The following is a 26,182-nucleotide window of genomic DNA, read 5'->3' as shown; positions in this document are numbered from 1 at the left end:
ATTAAGTTATATTCACTTCCAATTTAATGGTGTTCATTAGAATTAGATTTAAGAAAGCATTGTGTTGAAGAAGTAAACTCATAGATGCAGGATCCATAGTATAGGATACAAATTGACAGATAATTATGAATGGTTTACAAAAGCATATAGAAGTCATACTAAGCAAAAAACTTGACGAGCAGTGTAAATTTGATACTGCTGTTGTTTCCATTGGATTTGTGTAAGGACTTTCTCTTGGTAGAAATTGTAAAACTCTTTTTGTGTCCATCTTCAAGAGTATGAGATATGCGTATAGACATAACCCAAATTAGCAAATAAACCAGATGACCATCTGACCTTTCAATTGCTATTTCTTTTTTTTCCCCTTTTCACTTTTTCCAGGTATTCTTACACCAAATGATGAGTTCCAGTTTTGGATAGAACAAGCTCATCGTGGAAATAAGCAGATTAGTAAAGAGCGAGCCAGTTATTTTAAAGAATTATTTGAAACAATAGCCAGAGTATGTAATTCCTATATTGTTATATGTCAGGCTTTTTATGCAAATATTTTAGTATTTGATTTTTTTTTTTAAAGGATAATTTTTTTTTTAAAGATTTATTTATTTTTATGCAAGAACCGGGGTACAGGCCAGATGTGTGGCAGGATGAGAGGATTCACCTGAGACACAGCGGGGAACAGAACAGGCAGACTGACCAAAATACACTGCTGAGGGGAGCAGCGGGCAAGACAGGAGAGGTCTGCCCTGCCATGTGGGTATCTCTGCGGCTGGTGGGTATTGAACCAGCACTGCAGAGGTTGTGGACAGCTTCACAGTGCTGCGCTCAAACCACCAGGGAGGCCCTGGTATTCAATTTTTGCTAGATTTAAGTCTGTTTAAAATTGTTGTGAACAAAATGTATTCTTCATACGTTAGTGGGGTTTAGTTAGTTAAGAGATGTGTTTAACATGAGTGTAACTTAGAAATCTAAACTATTAAGAGTTAGATTGTAATTCCTAGTAAATATTTGTCTTGAGAAAATAATTCCTTTTCTGTAGGATGAAAGCAAAAAGCAAAAACCTGACATACTAACAAGTGAAAGTACTAGGTGTTTTTTTGAAAAAAGAATGCTTACTTTATTCAAATTAGAATTTTGAAGTAATCTGAAAGACACAGTCTTATTTTTATACTTTTTTGATTGATTATTCTTTGCTAATCAATCCAATGTCCAATTATACTTAGAGGATAAGTGACTATTTTAAGTATGGTTGCAAAAAGTCTATTCTTTTCAAAATAGTAATAATTTTCGGGCCTCTTCGGTGGTGCAGCGGGTTGAGTGCAGCACTATGAAGCTGTCCACAGCCTCTGCAGTGACGGCTCTATTCCCGGCTGGCCAGGGAGAAACTCATATGGCGTGGCAGACCTCTCCTGTCTCTCCTGCTGCTCCCCTCAGCAGTGCTTCTGTCCATCTGCCTGTTCTGCTCCCTGCTCTCTCTGGTGAATCCTCTTACCCTCCTGCGCCTCTGGCCTGTACCCCAGTTCTTGTATAAATAAATAAATCTTTAAAAAATGCTAATAATTTTCTGTTTGTTCCCAGTATGATGTAAATAATAGCACTTTAGTGTTTGTAATAATTTAACTTGCATTGTAACAATGATGTAATACAGAATAATGAACTTTGAGCTATGGTTGTGTTATTCATTATACAACACAAAGGAACAAAGATGTGATAGTACAGTTGTGGAGTTAAAGCCACCTCTCCTGCATAAATAGAAGAAATCCAAATTTCAAGAAAATTAAGCAAGATTAAATAATAGATTTTGTGGTTATTTTTTTCTTCTGAATTTTATGAAATTAATGTTTGTGTAAGATGTTAGAGGGTAATGCTTGAAGTTCTAAATCTGGTAGAAAAAAGGAAGATAAAATAATATGGCTGCCATTAGTCATATCAGTTGAAAAGTCTGAGAATATTTTCTATAGTGTTCAAGACACAGACATGAGTATGTTTAAAAGTGAATGCATTTTGGTTTTAGGAGTTTTATAACTTGGATGGTCTCTCCTTATTGGAAGTGGTTGACTTGGTGGAGACTACTCGAGATGTTGTAGATGATGTGTGGAGACAAACAGAGCATGATCATTATCCCGAGTCGAGGATGCTACATCTCTTAGACATCATAGGTACCAGTAAAATAAACTGAACTTTTGAACTTTAAGAAGCCTGTCTTACTTTATTTTCTAGTTTTTTTATGTACTAACTTAAAATGCTACTTAATATAATAATTTTTGCTTAAAGTAACAAAGCTAAGGATATAGGATTATTTAAATAGATATTTGTATACATTTTTTTAATTTGAATCATGTATTTTTAATTTTTTGACTATTAATACAACCCAATTTACATAGATTTTTAGTACCTGTGTATCTGTGAATCTAGATGTCATTTTGTATGAACTGAGAACTCTTTAAAAAATATATACCTTCTCTAGTGATAGTAAAAGTGTATATAAGTTTTGATGTAAAAAAAATCATTATCATTATTATACTTAGGAAACATTGCATAAGTACATAAAGCTGTGTATACAAGAATACTTATTGCAGCAATTTTTTTTTTTTTTTGTAACAAGAGTAGAATAAATAGTAATTGAGAATTGATTACATAATGCTACATCCAGAGGGTGTATTTTGGCTTTTAAACAAAATTGTATATATACATTTTTACACTTGAAAGGTATACATGATATATGCTGAAAGATGCAGAAACACAAATGTGTGTGTGCATGTATATTTCTGATAAGTATTTCTTTTTTTTAAATATTTATTTTTGCATAGAAGAACTGGGGTGTTGGCCAGAAGTGTTGGGGAGGGTGGTTTATAAGAAACAGAGTGGAGAGCATACAGGTGGATTTACTGAAATATGCTGCTAAGGGGAATGCAATGTGTGGGACAAGAGAGGTCTGCTGGGCCATATGTAGGTTAGTTCCCTGGCCAGGGATTGAACTTAGGCTGTAGTGATGATAGCCCTGAGACTTTACCACTAAGCCCCTAGGGAGGTCCAGTTTCTGATAAATATTTCTTATCAATAGTGTGAGTTTAAAGGTATGCATATAGTATTTCATAGATCTTTAGTTTGTTAATTTGCATGTTATTATGAAATAGAAATTGCCATTAAAATATCTGTATTGTGTTTTATTAGGTGGTTCATTTGGAAGGTTTGTTCAGAAAAAGTTGGGAACTTTGAACTTGTGGGAAGATTCTTATTATCTTGTGAAAGAAAACCTGAAAGCTGGTATTTCAATTTGTGAGCAGTGGGTGATTGCCTGTAATCATCTAACGGGTCAGGTGTGGCAGCGCTATGTTCCTCACCCGTGGAAAAATGAAAAATATTTCCCTGAAACGTTGGACAAACTTGGCAAACGTCTTGAAGAGGTATCAGTTGGTTATTGCATCTTTTCAGTGTGAAGTGGGTTCTCACATCGTTGAATGTATATAATAATTAATAAATCACATATGTGATAGAAATGATTTAAACTTTTGGGAGAGATAAGAGTTAAGGTTCATGTGAAGTAATTGAGGGTAGTCACCTGGTATAGTGCTGGGGCACAGTGGGCACAAAGAGCTACTCTCTACCTCCTTTCTTTTTCTTTGGTGTGTGTCTCTTCAGCAAATTGTCAACTTCTGTTGTTCCTAGTAAAACAGATGATTAGCACTTGTCAGTGTATGGAAACTCTCAGCACTAGTGCTCTCAGTGGAGCACTAGGTGGAAATCTTTATAACAGTGGCTTAGGTTACATAAGTTATGAGTTCAGTGTGGAACTGTGTATTTCCCTTGACGAGGCAGACAAAAGAAGACTATGAGGAGGTGAAAAGCTGACTTTTTCTTTCTCTGTTTAGGGTAAGTGTAGTTCTTGGGGGATTTGTTTTTTTAAATCTTTTTCACAAGGAAAAATTCCAAAAGTACGGAAAAATAAGATGCAGATTTCAACTGTCATTGCATTATTCAGTTCTTGTTCCATCATTGCTTTTTTTTTTTTTAATAGAGGCATGTTTTTATTTATTTGTTTGTTTGTTTTATTTATACATGCACTGGGTACAGTCAGAAGCGCGGGAGGGTGAGAGAATTCACCAGAGCCAGAGCAGGGAGCAGAGCAGGCAGAAGGACCAAAGTACACTGCTGAGGCTGCAGGAGAGGTCTGCGCGCCATGTGGGACCCTCTTCCGGTGGCTGGGGAGCAGCCAGGGATTGAACTGGTGCCGCAGAGGCTGTGGGCAGCCTCGCAACCCAGCGCTCAACCGCTGCGCCACCGGGGAGGCCCTCCATCGTTGCTTTTTGACTTGCCCTTTTTTTTTTTCTAGAGTATTTTTAAACCCAATCCATTAAATCATAAACATTCATCCTTAAAACATAACTGCACCAGGGCCTCCCTGGTGGCACAGGGGTTAAAGTCTCAGTGCTATCAAGCTATTGCCAGCCACTGCAGCATGAGTTCAGTCCCCAGCCAGGGAGCTAACCCACATGTCGCAGCAGACCTCTCTTACTGCTCTCCTCAGCAGTGTATTTTAGTAGATACACCTGTTCCCCACTCTGTCTCTGCTGAATCCTCTCACCCCCCACACCTCTGGCCTGTATCCCAGTTCTTGTATGCATAAATAAATAAAAATAAATCTTTAAAAAAATAACTGCAATACTGCTATTACACCCAACAAAATGAGTGTAATTTCTAATATTTTTAAATCTAGCCAATGTTCAATTTTTCCTGATTGCCTCAGAAACTTTTTTATACTTAATTTGAATCAAGTTGCTTCATCTTGAATTGTGCTGTGTATACTTGTTTTTATATGTGATATCTGGAGGCATGTAGTATCTGTTTTTCTCACTTTTAGTTAAATTTGACCTGTGGTTTCAGATATGATAGGCCTGATACATCTAATACAATGTCCCTTCCACTTTTTCGTAATGGTTTTCACAGTTATTGATGATCATGCAAAGTTACAAAATTTTCTAGTTCGGTTTTTCTTCCTGCATTTATTAGTGATAGTTTTTCCATATAGAAGAATTACACCTCATGAACTTTTTAGTTGCTCTGAAATATAGAATGAAAGTGTAGACACTTGCCACTTTCCTTTTATTTTTAGACCAATAAATTAGTGTCATAGTAGGTTCTACAGGTGAACAATGAAATGTTTCAGTATTTCAGTATCGTAATGAGTTTTTATATGTTATGCCTTTTAGCCCATTGTAGTTATTATTACCATACTCAAACAGTTCCATGTTTGGGCTGTGAGTGTCCTTTGATTGGCTTTTTTGCCATTTTGATGTGAATTCATTGTTTCCTTGATAACTTTCTTATTTTCAGGTATCACTACATGCACCAACCTATTTTGTACATTTTCTGTCTTGTATCTGGAATTTGTCTTTTCTCCAAGGAGCTGGGATCTTTTTAGTAGGAAAAAGTAGCAAAGATGTTTGGTTGCATAAGTACTAAACATCATTTAGTTTTCAATGCTTTTGGGTCTTCTCAGTAGAGAAAATTGTTAAATAGATATTTTTATCAAGAGAAAACTAAGTCACTGAGTTTGTTCTAATAGCTTCTACTGAAATGGAAGATTATAATGTCTTCTATTAACTTTTGATTGTTGGCCGAAATCTTAAATACAAGATGCAATAAATTATTTTCCAATTGTAAATTATATATAATAGGGTTAACATATTGTTGCATTATTAGAAGTATAATTTAATGCAGATAATTAAAATTAGAAGTTTTTATTATATTGAGAATAGACTAAATTTTTGTTAAATATAACTTAAAATATTTAGACAGATATTTTCACCGGATTTGATTATGCTAATATATGTTGTTGGGATGATAAAGTTTGGTCTGAAGATTGCAATGTTGATGAGTAGTAATTTTCTAGATTTGGGTTTCAGTTTTATTATTTATTTTATTTTTTTTTTTTTTTTTTTTTTTTTTTTTTTATAGAGGCATGCTTTATTTATTTGTTTGCTGGTTTGTTTGTTTTTGTTTATACATGCACTGGGTACAGTCAGAAGCGCGGGAGGGTGAGAGAATTCACCAGAGCCAGAGCGGGGAGCAGAGCAGGCAGAAGGACCGAAGTACACTGCTGAGGGGAGCAGCGGGCGGCAGGAGAAGTCTGCACGCCATGTGGGACCCTCCTCCGGTGGCCGGGGAGCAGCCGGGGATCGAACCGGCGCCGCAGAGGCCGCGGGCAGCTTCGCAACCCAGCGCTCAACCGCTGCGCCACCGGGGAGGCCCTTATTATTTATTTTAGATAACATAGTTTAAAAAAATTCTTGCCCAATATCTTAGGTTTTAGACCTATTTATACAGATTTATTGATTTAAATACCTTTTCTTATTTTTTTAAACTACTTTTTTTAAAAAAAAATTTATTTTATTTTTATACAAGAACTGGGGTACAGGCCAGAGGCATGGGAGGATGAGAGGATTCACTAGAGACAGAGCGGGGAGCAGAACAGGCAGATGGACCAAAAGCACTGCTGAGGGGAGCAGTGGGCGACAGGAGAGGTCTGCCGTGCCATGTGGGTATCTTCCTGGCTGGCTGGGAATCGAAGTTACGCTGCAGAGGCTGCGGACAGGACAGCTTCACTGTGCTGCGTTCAACCCGCTGTGCTGCCAGGAAGGCCCCCTTTTCTTATTTTGATGTTTTATGTTTCAGGTCTTGGCTGTTAGAACGATTCATGAGAAGCTTCTTTATTTCTTACCAGCCAGTGAAGAGAAACGCATGTGCCTGGCACGAGTATTTGAACCTTTTACCGGCCTGAATCCTGTGCAATATAATCCATATACTGAGGTTTAATATATGTGTTTTTATATATATGTTTATTTTGTCATTGTAAAGGCCAAATTTTTAAATATTAAGTCAAATGTTGTTAATTTGTTTAGCCTTTATGGAAAGCTGCAGTGTCTCAGTATGAAAAAATGATTGCACCTGCGGAACAAAAAATAGCAGGAAAATTGAAAAATTATATTTCAGAAATTCAAGATAGTCCACAGCAGGTAAAATATAAAAATAACTTTTGTATTTTCCTTAAGTAAATTTAGGAAATATGTATGTATTTGCTAAGTCAATCCACCTGAAATCGATGTATTTTATTTTATATTAGCTTCTTCAAGCATTTCTGAAATACAAAGAGTTGGTGAAGCGTCCTACCATAAGCAAAGAATTGATGTTAGAAAGAGAAACTTTACTGGCAAGACTTGTGGACTCAGTTAGAGGTAAAAACTTATTAGAGATTATAGTGTTTGCTTCAGAATGTATTTTTGTAGGTTAATTTTTTCCCTTGTTTCATATCATTTGGGATTAAAGCTGTATTTTATCACATTTGTATACTGAAGATTAACTTACTATTTCTGGTATAAATGACATATTTTTAAAATTAACTGTTTTTTTGTTTCCTTCTCTGTCTCACTTGTTACATGATAAGGTTCCTGGAGATAAAGACCTGTTACTATTTTCCTGTCCTTTATGTTTCACCCTGTTCCTGGTACATATAGGGCATTTAGGATGTCCTTGCTGAATGTGTGTAATTTATTTGATTTATGTTTTATAGATTTTCGGTCAGACTTTGAGAATCGGTGCCGGGGAATTCCTGGTGATGCTTCTGGACCACTTTCTGGCAAAAATCTTTCAGAAGTTGTCAATAATATTGTTTGGGTTCGCCAGTTGGAACTGAAGGTATTAGTTTTAATAAACTGAAGAATACTTAAAATCTGCTAAATTAATGTGGAAGGCACTCTTTATTAAAATGCATTCTCTGATTTTTTTGGCACATCCACCTGATTTTCATGTGAAATATGGAAGTCTGAAAAAAGATGCAGGGTGGTTCTAGTAGTTTCCACTCATTCCTTGTAGAGCTGTAATTAAAAAATCATTTATCATTCCAGTTGCAGTTGTTTCAGGTAAGTGCCTTCTTAAAAAAATATTTAAGAGGAAAGTATGCTTTACACTTAAAATCATTTGAAAGTTTATGATTTTCAATGGTACCATTTCCAAATCATTGAGTTTGAAAGTCTATCTGCAAGTAAGTTTAGGTAAGTAAATCATTTTGGTTTGAAAAGAAGTTAAAGGAATCTGATGATCATTAATGAAAGTAATGAAGCATTAATGAAGGTATTGGCAGTAATTTATAGATTTAAAGAACTATTAATATGTCAATATTATCAAAATTGATCTCAGAATCTTATGGACTTATTAATTAGTAAGTTTTTCAGTTCTCGCAATTCAACTCACAATAAATACTAGTTGGCTATAAACTGTGATTAAAAACAAGAGGACACAGAGTATTATAAAGGCCAGCATATTTGAAAATTTATACTTACATGTATTTTTGATGTTTGATTTTCTGGAATATTTTGCCTGATTATCAGTCAGTTTTCCAGGATGCTACAATATTCTTTGTACAATTGTGAAGGAAAGGCATTTGTTTCCTTTAATTAGCATTCAAATTGGCCTAATTATTGTTTCAATAAATGGAACATTTAGCAGAGGGCAAAATTATTACTTAACATGTTTAGGAGTGTCATTGAACTCTTGGAATGTTCTTTGAAAGCCAGTGGGTCATAAATATTTTTAGATGTAAATTTTCCTTATCTTAACCTTCAAATTATGTTTTGTTATTCTGAATTTTATATAATTCAGAGGCAAAGGAGGGGTTGATATTCACATATTCATTGGCAAATCTTCTATTTTGCTGTTTACAGATGAATGGGAAATAGTTTTTGAATCACAGATCAAAGAGGCTCACTTTATGCTACTTTGTTAGGAATTTAAATAATACATATTCTTGGGGCCTCCCCGGTGGCGCAGCGGTTGAGCGCTGGGTTGTGAAGCTGCCCGCGGCCTCTGCGGCGCCGGTTCGATCCCTGGCTGCTCCCCGGCCACAGGAGGAGGGCCTGGTTCAATCCCCGGCTGCTCCCCGGCCACAGGAGGAGGGTCCCACATGGTGCGCAGACCTCTCCTGCCGCCCGCTGCTCCCCTCAGCAGTGTACTTCTGTCCTTCTGCCTGCTCTGCTCCCTGCTCTGGCTCTGGTGAATTCTCTCACCCTCCCGTGCTTCTGACTGTACCCAGTGCTTGTATAAACAAAACAAAACAAAACAAAAAAACACAAACAAATAAATAATACATATTCTTGTAATTTGACTTTTTTAAGGTGGATGATACTATCAAGATTGCAGAGGCCCTCTTATCTGACTTGTCAGGATTTCGCTCTTTCCATCGAAGTGCTGAAGATCTCTTAGACCAGTTTAAGCTATATGAACAAGAACAATTTGATGATTGGTCCAGGGATATTCAGTCTGGTTTGTCTGATTCCAGATCTGGTTTGCGGTAAGTATTATACTAAATAGTGAAATCTATATACGAATCTTATGTTATTAATGCAAATGGCTGATATAATTAATCATCTATGCTTCTCCTTTCTCCAAATGTTATTCCTCCTCTAAGGTTTTATTTAAAATATTTTTTCCTGAAATTTTATTATTTTGTCAGTCATTTGCGTAGATCCATTTTGGGGTTATATCACCTCCATATGTGCACATGCTTCACTCACCCTCCACCAAAATTCCCCCCGGTTGATGTTCTATCCCCTTGTCACTTAATCCCTCTTCTTTCTCCACATTCCCTGTGGTAACTAGGATGTTTTTTTCACAGAGTATAAGAATTATTTTGCTGTGCTTTGCCAATTTTTCTCCTTTGGTTATTTGCAGTCCACAAATAAGTGAAACCATCCAGTAGCTATCTTTTACTTTCTCCATCCATTAAAAAAAAATATAAAAAAAAAAAAGAGAAATAAAAAGCAAAATAACAAAAAAAAAAATCCATCCATTTGTCCCAGAAGTTATTATTTCCTCTTTCTTAATAGCTGATAGGATTCCATTGAGTATATATGCCACAATTTCTATCCAGTTGTCTGTTGTTTGGCACTTCAGTTGATTCTACCACTTGGTATTGTGGGTAGTCCTGTTATGAACATGGGAGTGCAGAATTGTCTTTGTCTTAGAGTTTTTGTATTCTGGTATTGCTAAATCATAAGGTATTTCCATTTTTATTTTTTGAAGTAATCTTATTTTCCATTGAGGCTGCACCAAATTAAATTCCCATCATTAGTGGCCAAGTGTTCTTGTTTTTCTGCATCCTTGTCAGCATTTATTGTCCTAGATTTCTGATGTAAGCTATTTTGTTAGTTTTCAATTATGAATTTTTAAGTCACTAGGGTCAGAAAATGATGATATAGTTATTTGCTTTTCATATCTGTTTCCCAGAACTGCAAATTCCCATTATCAAATAAGGCTTTCCCTCTTTTGGTTTTGTTGTTGGTATTCATATATGTTTTTCTACCTTTTCACACCACCTTTTTATATATATAATAATAATATTAATAATATGCACAGACACATAAAGCATGAAGTTTCATTAATTTTGAATTCCTTGAGACAGGGAGTATTTCTTCATGTTTTCCACATAGCAAAGCTTTAATACGTACTTATTGAACAATATCCATTATAACTTAGTGTGTTCACCTACTTATTGTAATGAGTATTTAAAGTGGTTGATCTAGAAAAACTATTGTTTCTTTGTTCAGGTGAACTTCCCCTAACATATTATGGTCTATATTTTTTGAAACTTACCACATTTTAGTTTTTGGATACTTGTTTTATGGATAAGTTTTGAGAAACTCTAACAATATAAAATGAATCAAACCAATGTTACTTCAATAAAAATGTAACTGTCTGTAATAAGAACTTCTGTTTATTTCCTCTGTTTTGTTATAAAGGATAATTAGGTATAAAGTTGTATCTTTTTAGGTGAATGAATTTTTTTTCTTTTATCTAGTATTTTGATTCCAGAGGAAGAACAAAAAAAAAAAAAAAAAACAAAAAAAAACCCAAAAACAAAAGATGCTAGGGCATAAAGATAGAACTTTATGTTGTTTAGCTTTTTCCCATTCTATACTGAATGTAACATATGAGAGGTCCCCTGGGCTATAAAAAAAAAAAAAGTTCTTTAGTCAACCAATTTTGGAAAATTGGAAGTTATCTCTTCAGCTTCGGTGGAAATCTGCTATGTATGCCATATCCCAAAGGACTGAGGCCTGCTGCAAACAAAACTATCTTACTTTTCTAATGCACTGCTTCCTCCTTGGCAATGAAACCACCCTCTCCCCACTTATTTGTGGTGCAGCATTATGATTGTCCAATAGAAAGAGTCTTATGGAAGACATTTTGTGAAACACTGTTATATAGAAACTAATTTTAAACATTAATTGGGGGTCATCATTACATTTTTTTAAAAGATTTATTTATTTATTTATATAAGCACTGGGTACAGTCAGAAGCACAGGAGGGTAAGAGAATTCACCAGAGCCAGAGTGGAGAACAGAACAGGCAGACTGACGAAGTATACTGCTGAAGGGAGCAGTGGGCGTGGCAGGAGAGGTCTGTGCACCATGTGGGACCCTCGCAGGCGGCCGGCCTGGGATCGAACTGGCACTGCAGAGGCTGCTGGCAGCTTCGCAGCCCAGCACTTAACCGTTGCGCCACTGGGGAGGCCCCATCATTACATTTTTTTGACAGGTTTTATAAAAGGAATGTTTGAGTCAAATCATTATAGCTATTTTAGGGTGTCTTCTTTTGATTATGCTTTATTTTACATGTTTGTAGACTGATCCATCCACAAAAATATAAAAAAAAACAAAACCCTGTTTTGGATTCGTTATTTGCTTTTCGGTAGCAGGTCTTTCTAAGACCTACAAATTCTCTTGTGAAATCTTTGAAGAAATGAGTGTTATATAAACCTGATTCTGAATGTTAAGTCATGAAATAATAATTCATGCTTAATTTCACCCAGCATTTTCACAATCCATGTTGTTTTGAGTGCAAAATGTAAATTTGCCCTATGACCTTTATAAGAAATGCAGCAAGGGCAATTAGAGTGGAGGAATGAAACACCTCAACACCTCTACTCCTATCTTCTTGGTGCTTATCTTTAATACTTTTGTTAAAGGGTTGAAGAGGCAATTAGAATGACTGAAAAAATAATCTTAACTACCTTTTAGAAAATGAGTCAGAATCTTTTTTCTTTACAGTAAAGTTGTCAAATTTGAATCTTAACTGGAGATTAAAAGATTAACTGTTTCAACTTCAAACTTCTTGGTTGAAATGTTAACATGACGTTTATATTTTAGATGCTGCATTTTGTTACTAAGATCCAAACTGAGAGATACCATCTGAAAAAAAGATAACTGAAAACTGTTATTAAAAAGAATTACTTTACTTTGAGTTAATTTTATGTTTATACAAAAGCTGTAAAACTTTTTCAAATAGTCAAGAGTGAGATCATGAAACTTAACAGATCATTTTATTTTGTAGCATTGAAGCTAATAGTCGCATTATGGAATTGGATCCTAATGATGGCTCGTTAAAAGTGCATTATTCAGATCGTTTGGTGATTCTTCTGAGAGAAGTTCGTCAGCTTTCTGCCCTTGGCTTTGTTATTCCTGCCAAAATACAGCAAGTTGCCAACATAGCACAGAAATTCTGCAAGCAAGCAATTATTCTTAAACAAGTATGAAATTATATTAATATTTTTGAAAACATGGCTACTCTGAGTTCATCATATTAAACTAAAATATTTTAAGGATTTTGTTTTCTTTTGATTTTTTTTAGGCTAATGTAATGGCACCACTAATCTTGTGGAACTGTGGTTTCCTAAAGAACTGTAGTACACAGTTTGCTTTGTAAATCTATGTAGAAGTTTATTGATTTGAGGTATTATAGTTACTGCTTTTCATTTTAAGTACATTTGAAAAAATAGACTGTTATTCTCATTCCCCTTTTTCTTTTCTTGTTACTTGCATGGGTCTTAAAGTACCTTTTAATGAAAGGTTCTTCTGCCTGACTCACAGGGACAAATTTTTAAGAGAACCAATGAGCTGATGAATTAGTCTTTGTTTTAGTCATTCCTTAGTCTGCTTGTTAAGCAATTGCTGTCATATATCATATCATTTCCTTTTTAAAACCAACTATTATGATCTCATTCTCTATTTCCTTAGCAACACATGCAAGGCGTTGTCCTAACTAACCCTACTGGTTTTGACCTTTATTAACCTCTATTCTTTGCCCATACGGTACCCTATGCTTCAGTAATAATTCTTCCCAGAATGTTTCTCTGTGAACTGATATATCTGTTCCCTCCGAATGGAAAACTCAGTCATCCTTTAACTCCAACTCCAAAGTCACTTCCATTGTTGTATCTTCCTTTAATGATTATTACTTATTTTGTGTGCAGCATGTAAATCACTCTTAGAAAACTTTCATATTGTAGTAGAATTTTTTTCTCAATTGTTTATTTAAGTTTTGCAGGGTCACAAAGGGAACGGTATCTTATGTATTTGGTCTTTCACTTATCCATTCATTCTACAGAGATTCATTGAGCATGGCCAACACACAGTGCAGTGAGAATTTAAATATGAATATGTTGCTATCAGATTTGGCACTTTGAAAGTTTTGACTATATCTTTTTTTTTTTTTTTTTTTTGTGGGACCCTTACCGGCGGCCAGGGAACGAACCGGTGCTGCAGAGGCTGTGGGCAGCCTCGCAGCCCAGCGCGCAACCGCTGTGCCACCAGGGGAGGCCCTGACTATATCTTTTTTATGGGGCTTGTTCTGTGCATTGTATGATGTTTAGCATCATCCCTTGCTAGTAGCACCTGTCTTGATCTGATCATCAAAAATAGCTTCAGACATTGTGAAATGTTCCCTGGGCTGCAAAGCAGCCACAGTTGAGAACCACTGCTTTAGTGTGAGAGAGCAAACTAAAAATTGATTTCTCATGAAATATTAGACCTGATATATGCTTTACTTATGTTATTTCAGTTAGTCCTATTTTTCAAAGACCTAATTAGAAATTAGATTTATGATGTTTTTCTAATGCATCACAGGTAATACATTATGAAGCTGGGATTTGATATCACGTTTCTCTGACTCTAAAGCCCATTGGTGATGACAGATATTCAACAAATAGATAAATTATTTAACATGAATACTGTGTTATAAATGCTTAGAATATCTGTGAAGGTATAGAGGTGGGAATTGTCAGTTCTTTTCCTTGGTGGGAACAGAGGTAGTATTAAATGAATCTTTTCATAGATGAAAAAACTTTTTTGTTAACTCTTAGAATTAATAAAAGTTAATATTTCCATTCAAACAATTAAAAATTAAGAACAATTAAAATTAACTGCTATTTATTAAGCAACTCTTGATAATTGAATTTTTAATTTGTAGGTGGCACATTTTTACAATTCTATTGATCAACAAATGATTCAAAGTCAGAGACCAATGATGTTGCAGTCTGCCTTAGCCTTTGAGCAGATAATTAAGGTACATGGCCTTTGTATGTTATAATCCAATTTTACATGTGAAGTGTTTCTCAGTATATTTTTTAGCTTAACATACCCACTCATCTCTGGCTTATTTTACTCCTCAGTAACTTCCTTCAGTCTTAACAATTGTTTTGGAAAAATAGATTTTTTTCCTAATGGTAGATTTAAATAGTCATAATGTTTCAGGTGTTGTGGTGTTCATTTTGATCAATTGAGTTAATATGCATAGTATATAATTTGTAGCTATTATATTTACTATATATTGTATCATATTTACTGCAGAAGTGTGAGGTCCTTGCATATAAGACCATTTACTGCTTTTCTGTCACCTCCTAATTTTATAACAAGATATATTTGCTCTGCAGCTATGCTTATTTAAATATCTATGTACATGAAATGAGGACACCCTATATGTCTGTTAACTTTTTTTTAAAGATTCATTTATTTACACATACAAGAACTGGGGTACAGGCCAGAGGTGTGGGGGTGAGAGGATTCACCAGACACAGAGTGGGGAACAGAACAGACATATTGACTGAAACACACTGCTGAGGAGAGTAGCGGGCAAGTCAGGAGAGGTCTGCTGTGCCATGTGGATAGCTCCCTGGCCAGCCGGGGATTGAACTCATGCTGCAGTGGCTGTGAATAGCTTCATAGGTTGTGTCTTAACCCCTTGCGCCACCAGGGAGGCCCTGTTAACTTTTTGAAGTCTAACTTTTTAGTTCTTATAGATATGAAATACTTCAAAAAATGTGAAGCATAGATGTATGCCCTTTTCTCCCTTTTATTTTACAGTGGATAACTAGTTCTGTCATGGTCCTTAGACTGCCCCAGGTTCTATGATTTCCTAGAATGGCTTACAAGACAGAGGCTATAGTTGGACTCACAGCAGTGATTTATTACAGTTAGAGGACGCAAAGCAAACTTAGGACAGGGAGAGATGCATAGGCTGAAGTCCTGGGAAAACCAGGTACAGGTTTTCAAGAGCCCTCTGCCAGTGGCATGCTTCATTCACCTAGCAACTGGTTGTAGCACATGTGAAATGTTTCAGTAAGGAAGGTTATTAGTGATTTAGTGCCCACACTTTTATTAGGCCCTGATATTCTTTTGCTAGTAGGTACCAAAATTCCAGGTGCACAGAAGGAAATCAAGTGTTAAGCATAAACTGCATTGATTTAGTACAATAGTTGGGGAGGTGGGAACATAAATACAAATTCCTGTGTGCCAGTTGATGACCTGTCATTTATTATAAGACAGACCTTTCAGGGTTAGCTGTGAGACCTGCTATGTTAACTCTTTTCTACATACCTTACACATACTACTTCTCAGGCCTAAATTACATAATTCACATTATAAATGTTACTAAAAACATTTTCCCCTTGTTGCCAGAACACAATATGAATATATAATGGAAGTTGCAAAAACGACCTTTTGTAATAGTCTGGTGTATATCTTTTTAAACTTTTTAAAATGTACTTATAAGTGTATTTTCTGAAAATTGAACCCTAGTTTATTATTTTTGATCTTTTTCACTAAATTGATTGTGTTTTAAGCTTTTAGAGCATTTTCTTCTCTATGTTCAAATTAACATCCATTGATATTTTTTAAGGGGATATTTAGAGAAACTGGGCTGTGAGAAGCAAATAAATTATATTTAACATACAAAAAATGAGAGATAGCAGTGGATATAAAATTAGAGTGGAGGAGAGAAAACATTAAGGTTCTTGCTACCCTCTGACTACTCACTATGTTGTTGAATAGTGACTTTAGTTACTCCGTATTCTCTAGCAGTACAGTAGTAATGTGGTGATAGTAATTTTTCAGCAAATGCTTCTTGAACTGACTCGTAGAATATTCTGTTGAATTTATTACAATTGTGTAAGTTCATTTGTTCATCAGCTATTTATTGAAGATTACTGTAGTCTAGAAACTCACTATGCCTTATTTACCACTTCAGGTGAAGCATAGAGATTTTGATTTTATTTAGGTCTCTTTGCCCTCTCACTTTAACATATTTGTCTTAAGTATTTCCTCTACAAACATGGAACACCACATTAGATGGCCTTATAATTTTGCTTTAATCATCAAATATGATTTAAGAAACGCATGAGGATAGTTTGTTATATATTACATTTTCATCATCAGTGCTCTTCTTTAGTTTACGTTTCTAGCTTATTATCATTTCAGTCTTATTTAGAGAACTTAATTTAGCTTTGCTCTGAGAGTAGGTCTGCTAGTGACAAACTCTTATTTTTTCTTCATCTGAGAATGTTTTTATTCTGCTCATTCTGAAGGATATTTCACCAGGCACCAATTTCATGTTTGACAGTTCTTTTTCTTGTTAGCACTTTAAAAATGTTATTCTACCTCCTCCTCTTGGCCTCTATGGTTTCTTCTGAGGAATCCACTGTCACTTGGTTTGTGTTCCTTTCTCAGCTACACATTTCTATCTGAAACAATATGTAGTATGAGGACTGGGTGAGTGTGTATGTTCCATTTTCTGCTTGGTCCTGCAGATCCCTGTCAAAAGTGGGACATGGACTTGCACCACCCCATATGATCAGATGGAAGTCCACTGCCCCCTTTTACTGCCATTGACACCTGCCTGTGAAAGTGAGCCCCACTTCAAGGTCTTATTGCATCCATGTAGGGCATTCAGCTAATGTTTTCCTAATCCTTTGGCTAGAGGAACAGGCTTCTCCTGGAGGCTTGTCTGTGTCTATAGGTGACTGTGAGGAAATCTGGTGTTTTCCTCAATTTCTAAACTTTCTAGGCTGTCTGCCTCTTAAGTCTATCTTTCAGTTTTCATATGCTTGTGTATTGTGTTGTGTCTGGGGATTTTACTTGTAAGAGGAAGATCCCGAAAAAAATGGGTGAGGCAGGAGAGGGCTGCACAATATTGGCTGGATTGCTTTATCATTTATTTATAAAATTAAAAGATACATAAATGACAGTGTTGTGGCTAATTGGCCTTATGATCGCAGTATGTTTAATCTTTTGGAAAAAAGACATACATTTATTTAGTAAATATTTGTTGTACCTTAGAATTCTAAAGCAGGAAGTGGAGGAAAGTCACAAATTACATGGGATAACCCTAAAGAGTTAGAGGGCTACATCCAAAAGCTCCAAAATGCTGCTGAACGACTTGCAACTGAAAACAGAAAATTGAGAAAATGGCACACTACATTTTGTGAAAAGGTATATTTTATTTATAAATTTGAGAAAACTATTAATGATATTATTTAAAAAGTAATTAGACTGTAACTTTAAATAACATATTTGAAAATAATGTGAGACTAAAACTTGCAAAATTGTACTGAGTTCCTGTTCATCCACTTTCCCTATTTTAACAATTTATGTACAATTATCAAGACTTGGAAACCAAACGTTTTGAAATGTACAACTTTTCCACTGATACCTTTTTTCCTTTTCCAGGATTCAATCCAGGATCCCATCTTGCATTCAGTTGTAAACTCTCTGTATTTTCCTTCTACTCAGTCCTTCCTTGTTTTTCCTCACCTTGGTACTTGGTCACTTAATTTTACAGAATAGCTCCCATTTGGGGGATATGTGTTATCTCATGTTCGATTGGGGTTATGCAGTTTTGACAGGAATTCTACAAATGTAACACTTTGCTTTCCCCATTGATCAACCAGGTATTGACATGTCTAATTAAAGGGTGTGCTGACCTTGATGGTTTGCTTAAGGTGATATCTGTCAGGTTTTTCCCCTTAAAGTGACTATTTCTTTGGATGATATTTTGAGTTTTATGCTTTAATTTTTAACAGGTGGTAGTCCTTATGAATATTGATCTGCTTCGACAGCAACAGCGCTGGAAAGATGGACTGCAAGAATTGAGAACTGGGTTAGCAAGTGTGGAAGCACAGGTAGAGCATGCTTTACTTTGTGTCTACACTTTGTGATGCCATCTTTCAGTATGTCAGTATATGAATTGTTGAAAAGTTCATAAATCCTCACTAATAAACTTTGAATAATTTTAGAATTCTAGTGAATTATGTATAAAGTATATAGAGTAACAAGACACACTTAAAAATATGGAAAAAAAAAACAACTTCTGTATATTTTATGAAATGCCAAATCCTTCAATTCAGACTTTTGTGACTTTGTGCTTGACTATTATTAGTTATTTTCTTTGATATGATTGTAACTTCTGTGGAACACAGAGTTACCTGGAAGCAAATGAGTGTGTCAACTAGTCTGAGCATTCTGATATTTAAATTTCTCATGCAATGGTTTATTTAGGGAGTGGGAAGGGAGGAGCTATACTTAATGGAAATTTTTGAAAAAAGGAATAAGATGATCACAAAATTGTCTCTGTTATTTTTTAAACATCATAAAATAAAGTACAAGTATGAAATCCATTTAATGTTAACTTGATTTTTAAATTTTACTTATTTTTCAGTGTTATTTATAAGCATAAAGGTTAAACATTTTAATATTTTTTCTTACATAAAATTTAATGCTTCGACTAACATGGAATTAGTTGCATTTTTAAGATAAGTAAAATAAGGGGTTTTTTTGCTTATAATATTACTACTTGTGATATAAAGGCATTAAATGAAAATTTCATTCTAACACCTAATTTTTAATTAAACATGTAAATATAACATATTAGGGATTCCAAGCAAGTGACATGCACGCGTGGAAACAGCACTGGAATCATCAACTGTACAAAGCTCTGGAACATCAGTATCAGATGGGCTTAGAAGCACTTAATGAGAATCTGCCAGAAATAAATATAGACTTAACATACAAGTAAGGTGTTTTCAAAATTCAACCAAACTTTCAATGTATAATTTTCTGATGATTTATATTTTAAAGTTATTCATTTACTTTCAGACAAGGACGATTACAATTCAGACCTCCTTTTGAAGAAATCCGGGCTAAGTATTATAGAGAAATGAAGAGATTCATTGGCATTCCTAATCAGTTTAAGGGAGTTGGTGAGGCAGGAGATGAATCTATCTTTACTATTATGATTGATAGAAATGCCAGTGGATTTTTGACTATTTTCAGCAAAGCAGAAGATCTTTTTAGGAGATTGTCAGCTGTTTTACAACAACATAAGGTATGGAACATGTGATTTGCCATTCTTCAATTATAATATTTTACCTGGCTGACTGAATTAGTGTTAAATGTACAAAATTAACAGTTTGTCTTGACTGGTATAAAATAAAAATGTGACAAATGAGAGAGGTAGAGTTGAGAGTGTTCTTATAAAATTGAGACTTATACTACAAATGAGAAATTATACTAAATTTTTTCTCTTTCATTATTTAAAATTGAGAAACTAATTTTTTCCCTTTTCCTGATTTTTTATCAATTTGAAATGTGATACAGTTCTTTTGTATAAGTTTTAATTCTTCTCAGGAAGATATATCCTTTATTTTTTTGCATCAAGGGCAATCCATGGAGGTAGTTCTCAAAGTTAATGAAATAGTAGATTTAATGTCTTATTTTTGTTTCTGTGTATCATACTTACTAACTCCAAAGATAAACCCTAATTGCATTCATTACACTTTTCTATTGGTCCTGGAATTCAGCCAGTTTCTCTTTGTTTTTCAGCTAGTTTCTAAAGTGCTGCTGAAATGTTTCTTCATTTTAGATTTTAGAATTAACAAAATCTGAATGTTTTCAGATTTGTAGACTACAGTAGTTCCTGGCTTTGCAGAAGTAGTTCTGATCTTGTATGTGTATGTTTGTTGTGTGTGTTTGTACGTATATCTTTTGTGTGTCTATATATATACAGATATATCAAATTTGAGAATCTTAAGAGTTTGTGTTTTATATAAAGCTTTATAATTATTGTATTTTCCTATTCATTCTTTAGGCTAAGCAATAATGATTGCAATTACATGCATCAATTGAAATTTACTTGAAAATGTCTCATTGGACCCTTTTTATTGATCTTAATGGCACTTTACTCTTTTCAATGTTAATTTATTAGTTATGTTTATTTAATATGTTTTCATTCTTTAAATAGGAATGGATTGTAATTGGGCAAGTTGATATGGAAGCTCTAGTTGAAAAACATCTTTCTACTGTACATGATTGGGAGAAGAATTTTAAAGCACTGAAAATAAAAGGGAAAGAAGTTGAACGACTTCCAAGGTATTAGAAGTTAAAATAGTAATTGTTTGTCATAAATTATTGCAAGGGGCTAATAAGGGTTCTTCTTCACTTAGTAGTATTAAAGTCAGGGTCACTTGAATTTCTTAACTTTCAAAAGCTGATCTTTACACTTGAGTATCATTTGAGTAGAGCAATGCTGTGACTCAAAGAAGTTTTTCTTCTAGAGGTTCTCCTGACTGAGACCTACTTGGCTAGAGTAGAGTGGGGGTGGAGATGTCTAAGTTTGGAGGAGGATTTAATATTTGATATGCATAGACACAGTCTAAAGATGATAAGAAGCTACTGCTGTGAGAATGGTACAGGGTATAAAGATAATGACGTCTGACTCTGCTTTTGTATTGTTCTGCTTCCTTTCAAATGCGTTGGTGAGGGGAGGGGCATATCAACATAGTGCTGTATCTAGGTAGTGCCCTAAATGTGGAGGAAATCCTCATAAGGATATCTTATAACCCAGCTGCATGAAAATATATCCCTTTACTATCTGAAATTCGTATCACTCAGACAGATTTTGTAATAAGCTCTATAGCTTATTTCCCTGTGTAATTGTATCTCTATTACCTGTAAAATATAATATTACTGTGGGCCTCCCCGGTGGTGCAGCGGTTGAGCGCTGGGTTGCGAAGCTGCCCGCAGCCTCTGCAGTGCCGTTTCGATCCCTGGCTGCTCCCCGGCTGCTCCCCGGCTGCTCCCTTGCCACTAGAGGAGGGTCCCGCATGGCGCGCAGACCTCTCCTGATGCCCACTGCTCCCCTCAGCAGTGTACTTCGGTCCTTCTGCCTGCTCTGCTCCCCGCTCTGGCTCTGGTGAATTCTCTCACCCTCCCGTGCTTCTGACTGTAACCTGTGATTGTCTAAATAAATAAATAAATAAATAAATAAATAAATAAATAAACCTTAGGAAAAAAATTAAATAAATAAATTTAAAATAAAAATGTTACTGTAATGAATTAGTTGATTATTTCAATAAATATTTGATGAACATTTATTGATATAATATGCAAAACCATGTCTTATGGGAGCAGAGAAGACAGATCAAGTTGAGATCAAATTACTTGCTTTCTAGTAGCACAGTAAAACCAGTGTATTTGATGATTAACTTACATACAGAGAGCTGTCTCTGCAGTTAGGAGGCTCTTAGCAGCTGCCTAACTTTGGTAGCTGTTCAGACCCTGTGAACCTCAATTTGTTTAGTTTGAAATAGTTAAAATGACACTGTTAAGATGAACATTTGCATTCAAATTACTGCTACAGGGTAAATTCTCGACAAATATTAGTATTATCAATACCAGATAGAATAATCTGTATTCTATTTAGAGAATGAACTAAATATTACGGGGATTTACAGGATGATGCCATCCTATCCATTTGGGAAAAATCAGGGCAACTTTCTCCTTGAACTAGAATTTTAACAGGTAGAGATGAGAATTGGAGGATAGAATAGAGACCCTCAAAAAGAGGGATTAATATACTGAAAATGTAGTTAGTTAATTGGAAATTCGGTTAGAGTTAAGGATTTATTAAGTACTAATGTTCCTGGAAAGAGGTAGTCATGCTACAAATTTGGGAAAATCTTACATTTCAAAATATTCTAAAATAGGGAATTGGAATTTTATCCATGTTAGGATGGTTAGCTATTGAAAGTTTCTAAACAGGAGTGTGTCAGTATCAAAGCTATGTTAACAGTCACAATGTTAATCTGGAAATAATGAGTTGGGTGGTGTAACAAAGGGGTCCTAGAGGAAGAACAGTTAGTTATCCAGAAGACCAGAAGTAACTGACTAAATTATTGGCACTCAAAATAAGGCAGGTGAAAATAGGAAGTATTAAGAGGACTTACTTTTGTAGAAAGTTGAGAGATGGGGAAGAGAGATGAGATAAATAAATGACTTGAGAATTTGAATTTAGATGATTGGGATAATGCCATTAATATTAGCTTGAAGTAAAGAAAAATTGCTTTTGAAATGTTTGCATATAAAGTTTCTAAAATTTCTCTTTGCTGGATCCTTTCTTTCACCCTATCTTGCCCATCTTCTTTGATTTTTTTCATTGACTACCTAAGACCTACCCTGCTACCACTACTGTTTGTCCTTAATTGTGAGCTGGTTTTCGCTTTATGCTTCCCTGCCAAAGCTAAACAAAACAAAGAAAGAACGCTCATCTGATATTCCTTTTTTCATTTTGCTGTTTCTTGCGGTTTCGCCTAAGCTAATATACCCATGAATTTATACACAGATACTTATTTTATGGGTACTTTTTAGAAATATAAGAGATCAGAGAAGCTGTATTCTAATGATGTATTTCAGACAGTGTGATGAGGATGTAAGTTTGGGTAGGCTGGTTGTGGCTGTTCCATTCTGCCTAAAGTTGAATGGAGCCCCCATCACATATTGATTGTCGTCTGTATTTTCAAGTGGAAGGTGAGTGTTAGTTTTGGCCACAGGATTCTGTAGTCAGTGAGTATAACTGTGCTGTAATTAAACTGTTTTCTGTTAATTCCTTAGCAAAATAGAGCATAATGTAATTTTTTAGGTTTTCTAAAATCATCTCATGTTGGTCATTAGAAATCTTGACCGTCAGGTTTTCAAATTCATATAACATCATGCTGTTGCCAACATCAAGCATATTGGCTCCTACATGTTTTGGTAGTTAGGAGCTGGAATTTAAACTTCTCTAGTTAGTTGAAGAACAAATAAATAATACTTTAAAAGATTACTGTATTTTTATTATAAAAAAGTGAGTTAACACAGAGCTTGCCTTCTAAGACTATTACCTGAATATGATTTAAAAAGGGCAAGTACCTTTTAAAGAAATCTTTCTGACTAAAATTTCCAGACTTTTAAAAAACTTTATATATTTTAAGACAAATATGAGATTCTTCTCAATGCGTGAGTCTGGCTTAAATGTTGTGTTCCTACATTACAATTTAGGAGTAAAGATAACATACAAAGAATTGGTGTTCTTAAAATATCTTTTTTTTTGATGATTGAAATAGTACATTTGCTTTTTATTTTTTCAATATAGAAAAGTATAATATTTATATTTGTGTTTTAGAAATATTAGCTCATATACTTATAAAATTTGTATCTTACTGCATCCTGCAATTTTATTTAATGCTACTATTAGTATTTTGCTGTTATTACCTAATGCTCAAAAATATGATTTTTAATTGTAAGCAGATAAAATAATTTAGCTAGTTTTATAAACTTGTTTCTATTTTTTTATCATAATAATTCAAGTTGTATATAAATCTTGGAGTCTTTCCTGAAGATTTCCTTAGGATAAATTTTGATGATGACGTTATTAGGACAATGGATGAGCTTATTTTAAAATTGTTATATATTACTAAATTATACTTTATGAAAGTTGTGATATTTTATACCCTGAACAACAGTTTTGAGAATTCTCTGTCCACAACTGACAATATAATAATTCACTTCATGTTTGTCATTTCAATAGTTATAAAATGGTATCACATTGTTTTATTGTCTTATTGCCTTTATGACCTATATTCATTTTCTGTCTCTTTCTCTTATTATTTGTACTTTTATTGCATGATAATTATTTTGTTTTGTATTTTAATAACTACATGCTGTGACAAGTAAACTTTGTAAATATTTAAATGTATTCATAATATGCTACTTTTTTGAACTAGTAGATTTCATGATTAAAAATTATAGTATTTTAGCAAAATTATCATTTAATGAAAAATTTATTAATCATATATGTAAACATTTTTGCTAAATGAAATTCTAATGATTTGGGTTTTAATTAAATTACACAAAATCATAACGTTGTAATGAGACCCTTTTCCTCTAATGATCCTTTTTCATGTCGAAATATGTCCATTGGCATTTGCAGTGCTGTCAGAGTAGATTGTTTAAATATTAATTGCAACCCTGTGAAGACTGTGATTGATGATCTCATCCAGAAGTTATTTGATATGCTTATTCTTTCTTTAAAGAAGTCCATTCAAGGTAAAGATACTTTTTGAATTTCTATTAACAAAATTAAATAAGGGATCAGGAAAAAGATTAATTATAATAAAGTAAAAATCAAAATCAACAAGCAACTGTAAACCAGAGACACACCACAGAGGGGAGAAGGGATGAAAACAAGGGTGGTGGGAATTTTACGGGCACTATAACCAAGATGAAAATGCATACATTGTACAAAAAACTGAAAAATGATGTAAAAAATATATATTTATATATATAAAACAATTTTTAAAAAGTGAAATAAATGTTGGTTAAGAAAAAAATAAAATTAATTATATCTAAAGGCATTTGCTTTTATAGTTATGAAATGAGCCCCAACGGTGATTAAAACTGATCTAGAAACTATCATGAAATGAAAAGTGCTTAGATTTAGTAAGGAAGTAAGGTCCATGTTAAACTCCTAAGAGTTGTAAAATTTGAAGGCATTTTATTTTTTATGCAGTTTGAGCTAGACCCACTTGTTCTATCAGTTATTGAGTAAAGTAGGTAATTCTGCTTATAATGTGTTTCTCCTTAAGTATTAAAATGACTGCTTTTTTCTTTTCCTTTTAAACTGAGATATTTTAATATATAAAAGACTGAAAAAGCTCTGGATTTTGAGTAACATTTAAAAAGAATGAGTATATTTTAGGTTTTTTCTTAGAACTTTTAAGTGTAATGTAAACTGATGAGAAGATATTTTTGCTGACTCACCAATTTCAAATTTTGTTGTATGACAGCAAATGATAATTTAGGATTTAATGTATTTCTTGTAGTGACTACTTCTAACACTCCTTCATTTATGAACTATGCAATTGAGTATTTTTTGTGATAATATTTCTCTACTTCACTGTTACCTATTCAGCTCATTTACATGAAATTGACACATTTGTTACTGAGGCTATGGAGGTCTTAGCAATTATGCCCCAGTCTGTGGAAGAGATAGGTGATGCAAATTTACAATACAGTAAGCTGCAAGAACGGAAGCCAGAGGTGAGAATCACAAACTATTTACTTATTGTTACTATTCTGGAGATGCTTAAGTTAGGTAATTTTATGTTACTGTTTAGAAATATCATGTGATCTCAGCATTATAAAGAAGTCCATATAATTTGGTCCAGCTGGTCAGCTCATATTTGGATTCTTGAATGTCTTGTTGATGTAATGAAGTAGTAAGAGTAATGCTTCTGATTGTCTTCAAAAGTATTTGCAGTCTATTTTGTGATGTGCCATATTACAGTAAGTCTAAGCTAAACATAAATAATTCATGCTTTTGGGTCTCCCCTGGTGGCGCAGGCGGTTGAGCGCCGTAGCGCCGTGCTGTGAAGCTGTCTGCAGTCTCTGCAGCACCAGTTTGATCCCGGCCGGCTAGCCAGGGATTGCTGCTCACATGGTGCAGCAGACCTCTCTTGTCTTGCCCGCTGCTCCCCTCTGCAGTGTATTTCGGCTCATCTGCCTGTTCTGTTCCCCGCTCTGTCTCTGGTGAATCCTCTCACCTTCCCGTGCATCTGACCTGTGCCCCGGTTCTTGTATAAATAAATAAATCTTAAAAACAAACAAACAAACAAACAAACAAACAAATAAATAAATAATTCATGCTTTTTACTTCCAGAGTTGTAAGTTTAGGATATCAAAGTATGAAGTTAGAATTGAATTAGGAA

General features: G+C 34.5%; 1 protein-coding gene across 1 annotated transcript in view; it reads left to right on the top strand.

The window, feature by feature from the left end:
• Nucleotides 1-26,182, top strand: part of DYNC2H1 (dynein cytoplasmic 2 heavy chain 1) — a 306,244-nt gene that overhangs the window by 5,667 nt on the left and 274,395 nt on the right. The window contains exons 4-20 of the mRNA XM_037507914.2: nucleotides 382-500; nucleotides 2,012-2,156; nucleotides 3,172-3,404; nucleotides 6,673-6,807; nucleotides 6,900-7,013; nucleotides 7,121-7,232; nucleotides 7,568-7,692; nucleotides 9,168-9,343; nucleotides 12,385-12,580; nucleotides 14,299-14,394; nucleotides 17,442-17,594; nucleotides 18,185-18,283; nucleotides 19,033-19,172; nucleotides 19,257-19,485; nucleotides 20,401-20,528; nucleotides 24,406-24,521; nucleotides 25,387-25,514. Coding sequence (XP_037363811.1) covers nucleotides 382-500; nucleotides 2,012-2,156; nucleotides 3,172-3,404; nucleotides 6,673-6,807; nucleotides 6,900-7,013; nucleotides 7,121-7,232; nucleotides 7,568-7,692; nucleotides 9,168-9,343; nucleotides 12,385-12,580; nucleotides 14,299-14,394; nucleotides 17,442-17,594; nucleotides 18,185-18,283; nucleotides 19,033-19,172; nucleotides 19,257-19,485; nucleotides 20,401-20,528; nucleotides 24,406-24,521; nucleotides 25,387-25,514 — 2,444 coding nt within the window. The remainder of the gene's footprint in view (nucleotides 1-381; nucleotides 501-2,011; nucleotides 2,157-3,171; nucleotides 3,405-6,672; nucleotides 6,808-6,899; nucleotides 7,014-7,120; nucleotides 7,233-7,567; nucleotides 7,693-9,167; nucleotides 9,344-12,384; nucleotides 12,581-14,298; nucleotides 14,395-17,441; nucleotides 17,595-18,184; nucleotides 18,284-19,032; nucleotides 19,173-19,256; nucleotides 19,486-20,400; nucleotides 20,529-24,405; nucleotides 24,522-25,386; nucleotides 25,515-26,182) is intronic.

The sequence above is a fragment of the Talpa occidentalis genome, unplaced genomic scaffold, assembly GCF_014898055.3.
Source record: "Talpa occidentalis isolate TD23 unplaced genomic scaffold, MPIMG_talOcc4v2.1 talOcc4.12, whole genome shotgun sequence".
Lineage (NCBI taxonomy): Eukaryota > Metazoa > Chordata > Mammalia > Eulipotyphla > Talpidae > Talpa > Talpa occidentalis.
The sequence above is the reverse complement of the archived record's forward strand: the minus strand, read 5'-3'. Positions and strand labels throughout refer to the sequence as shown.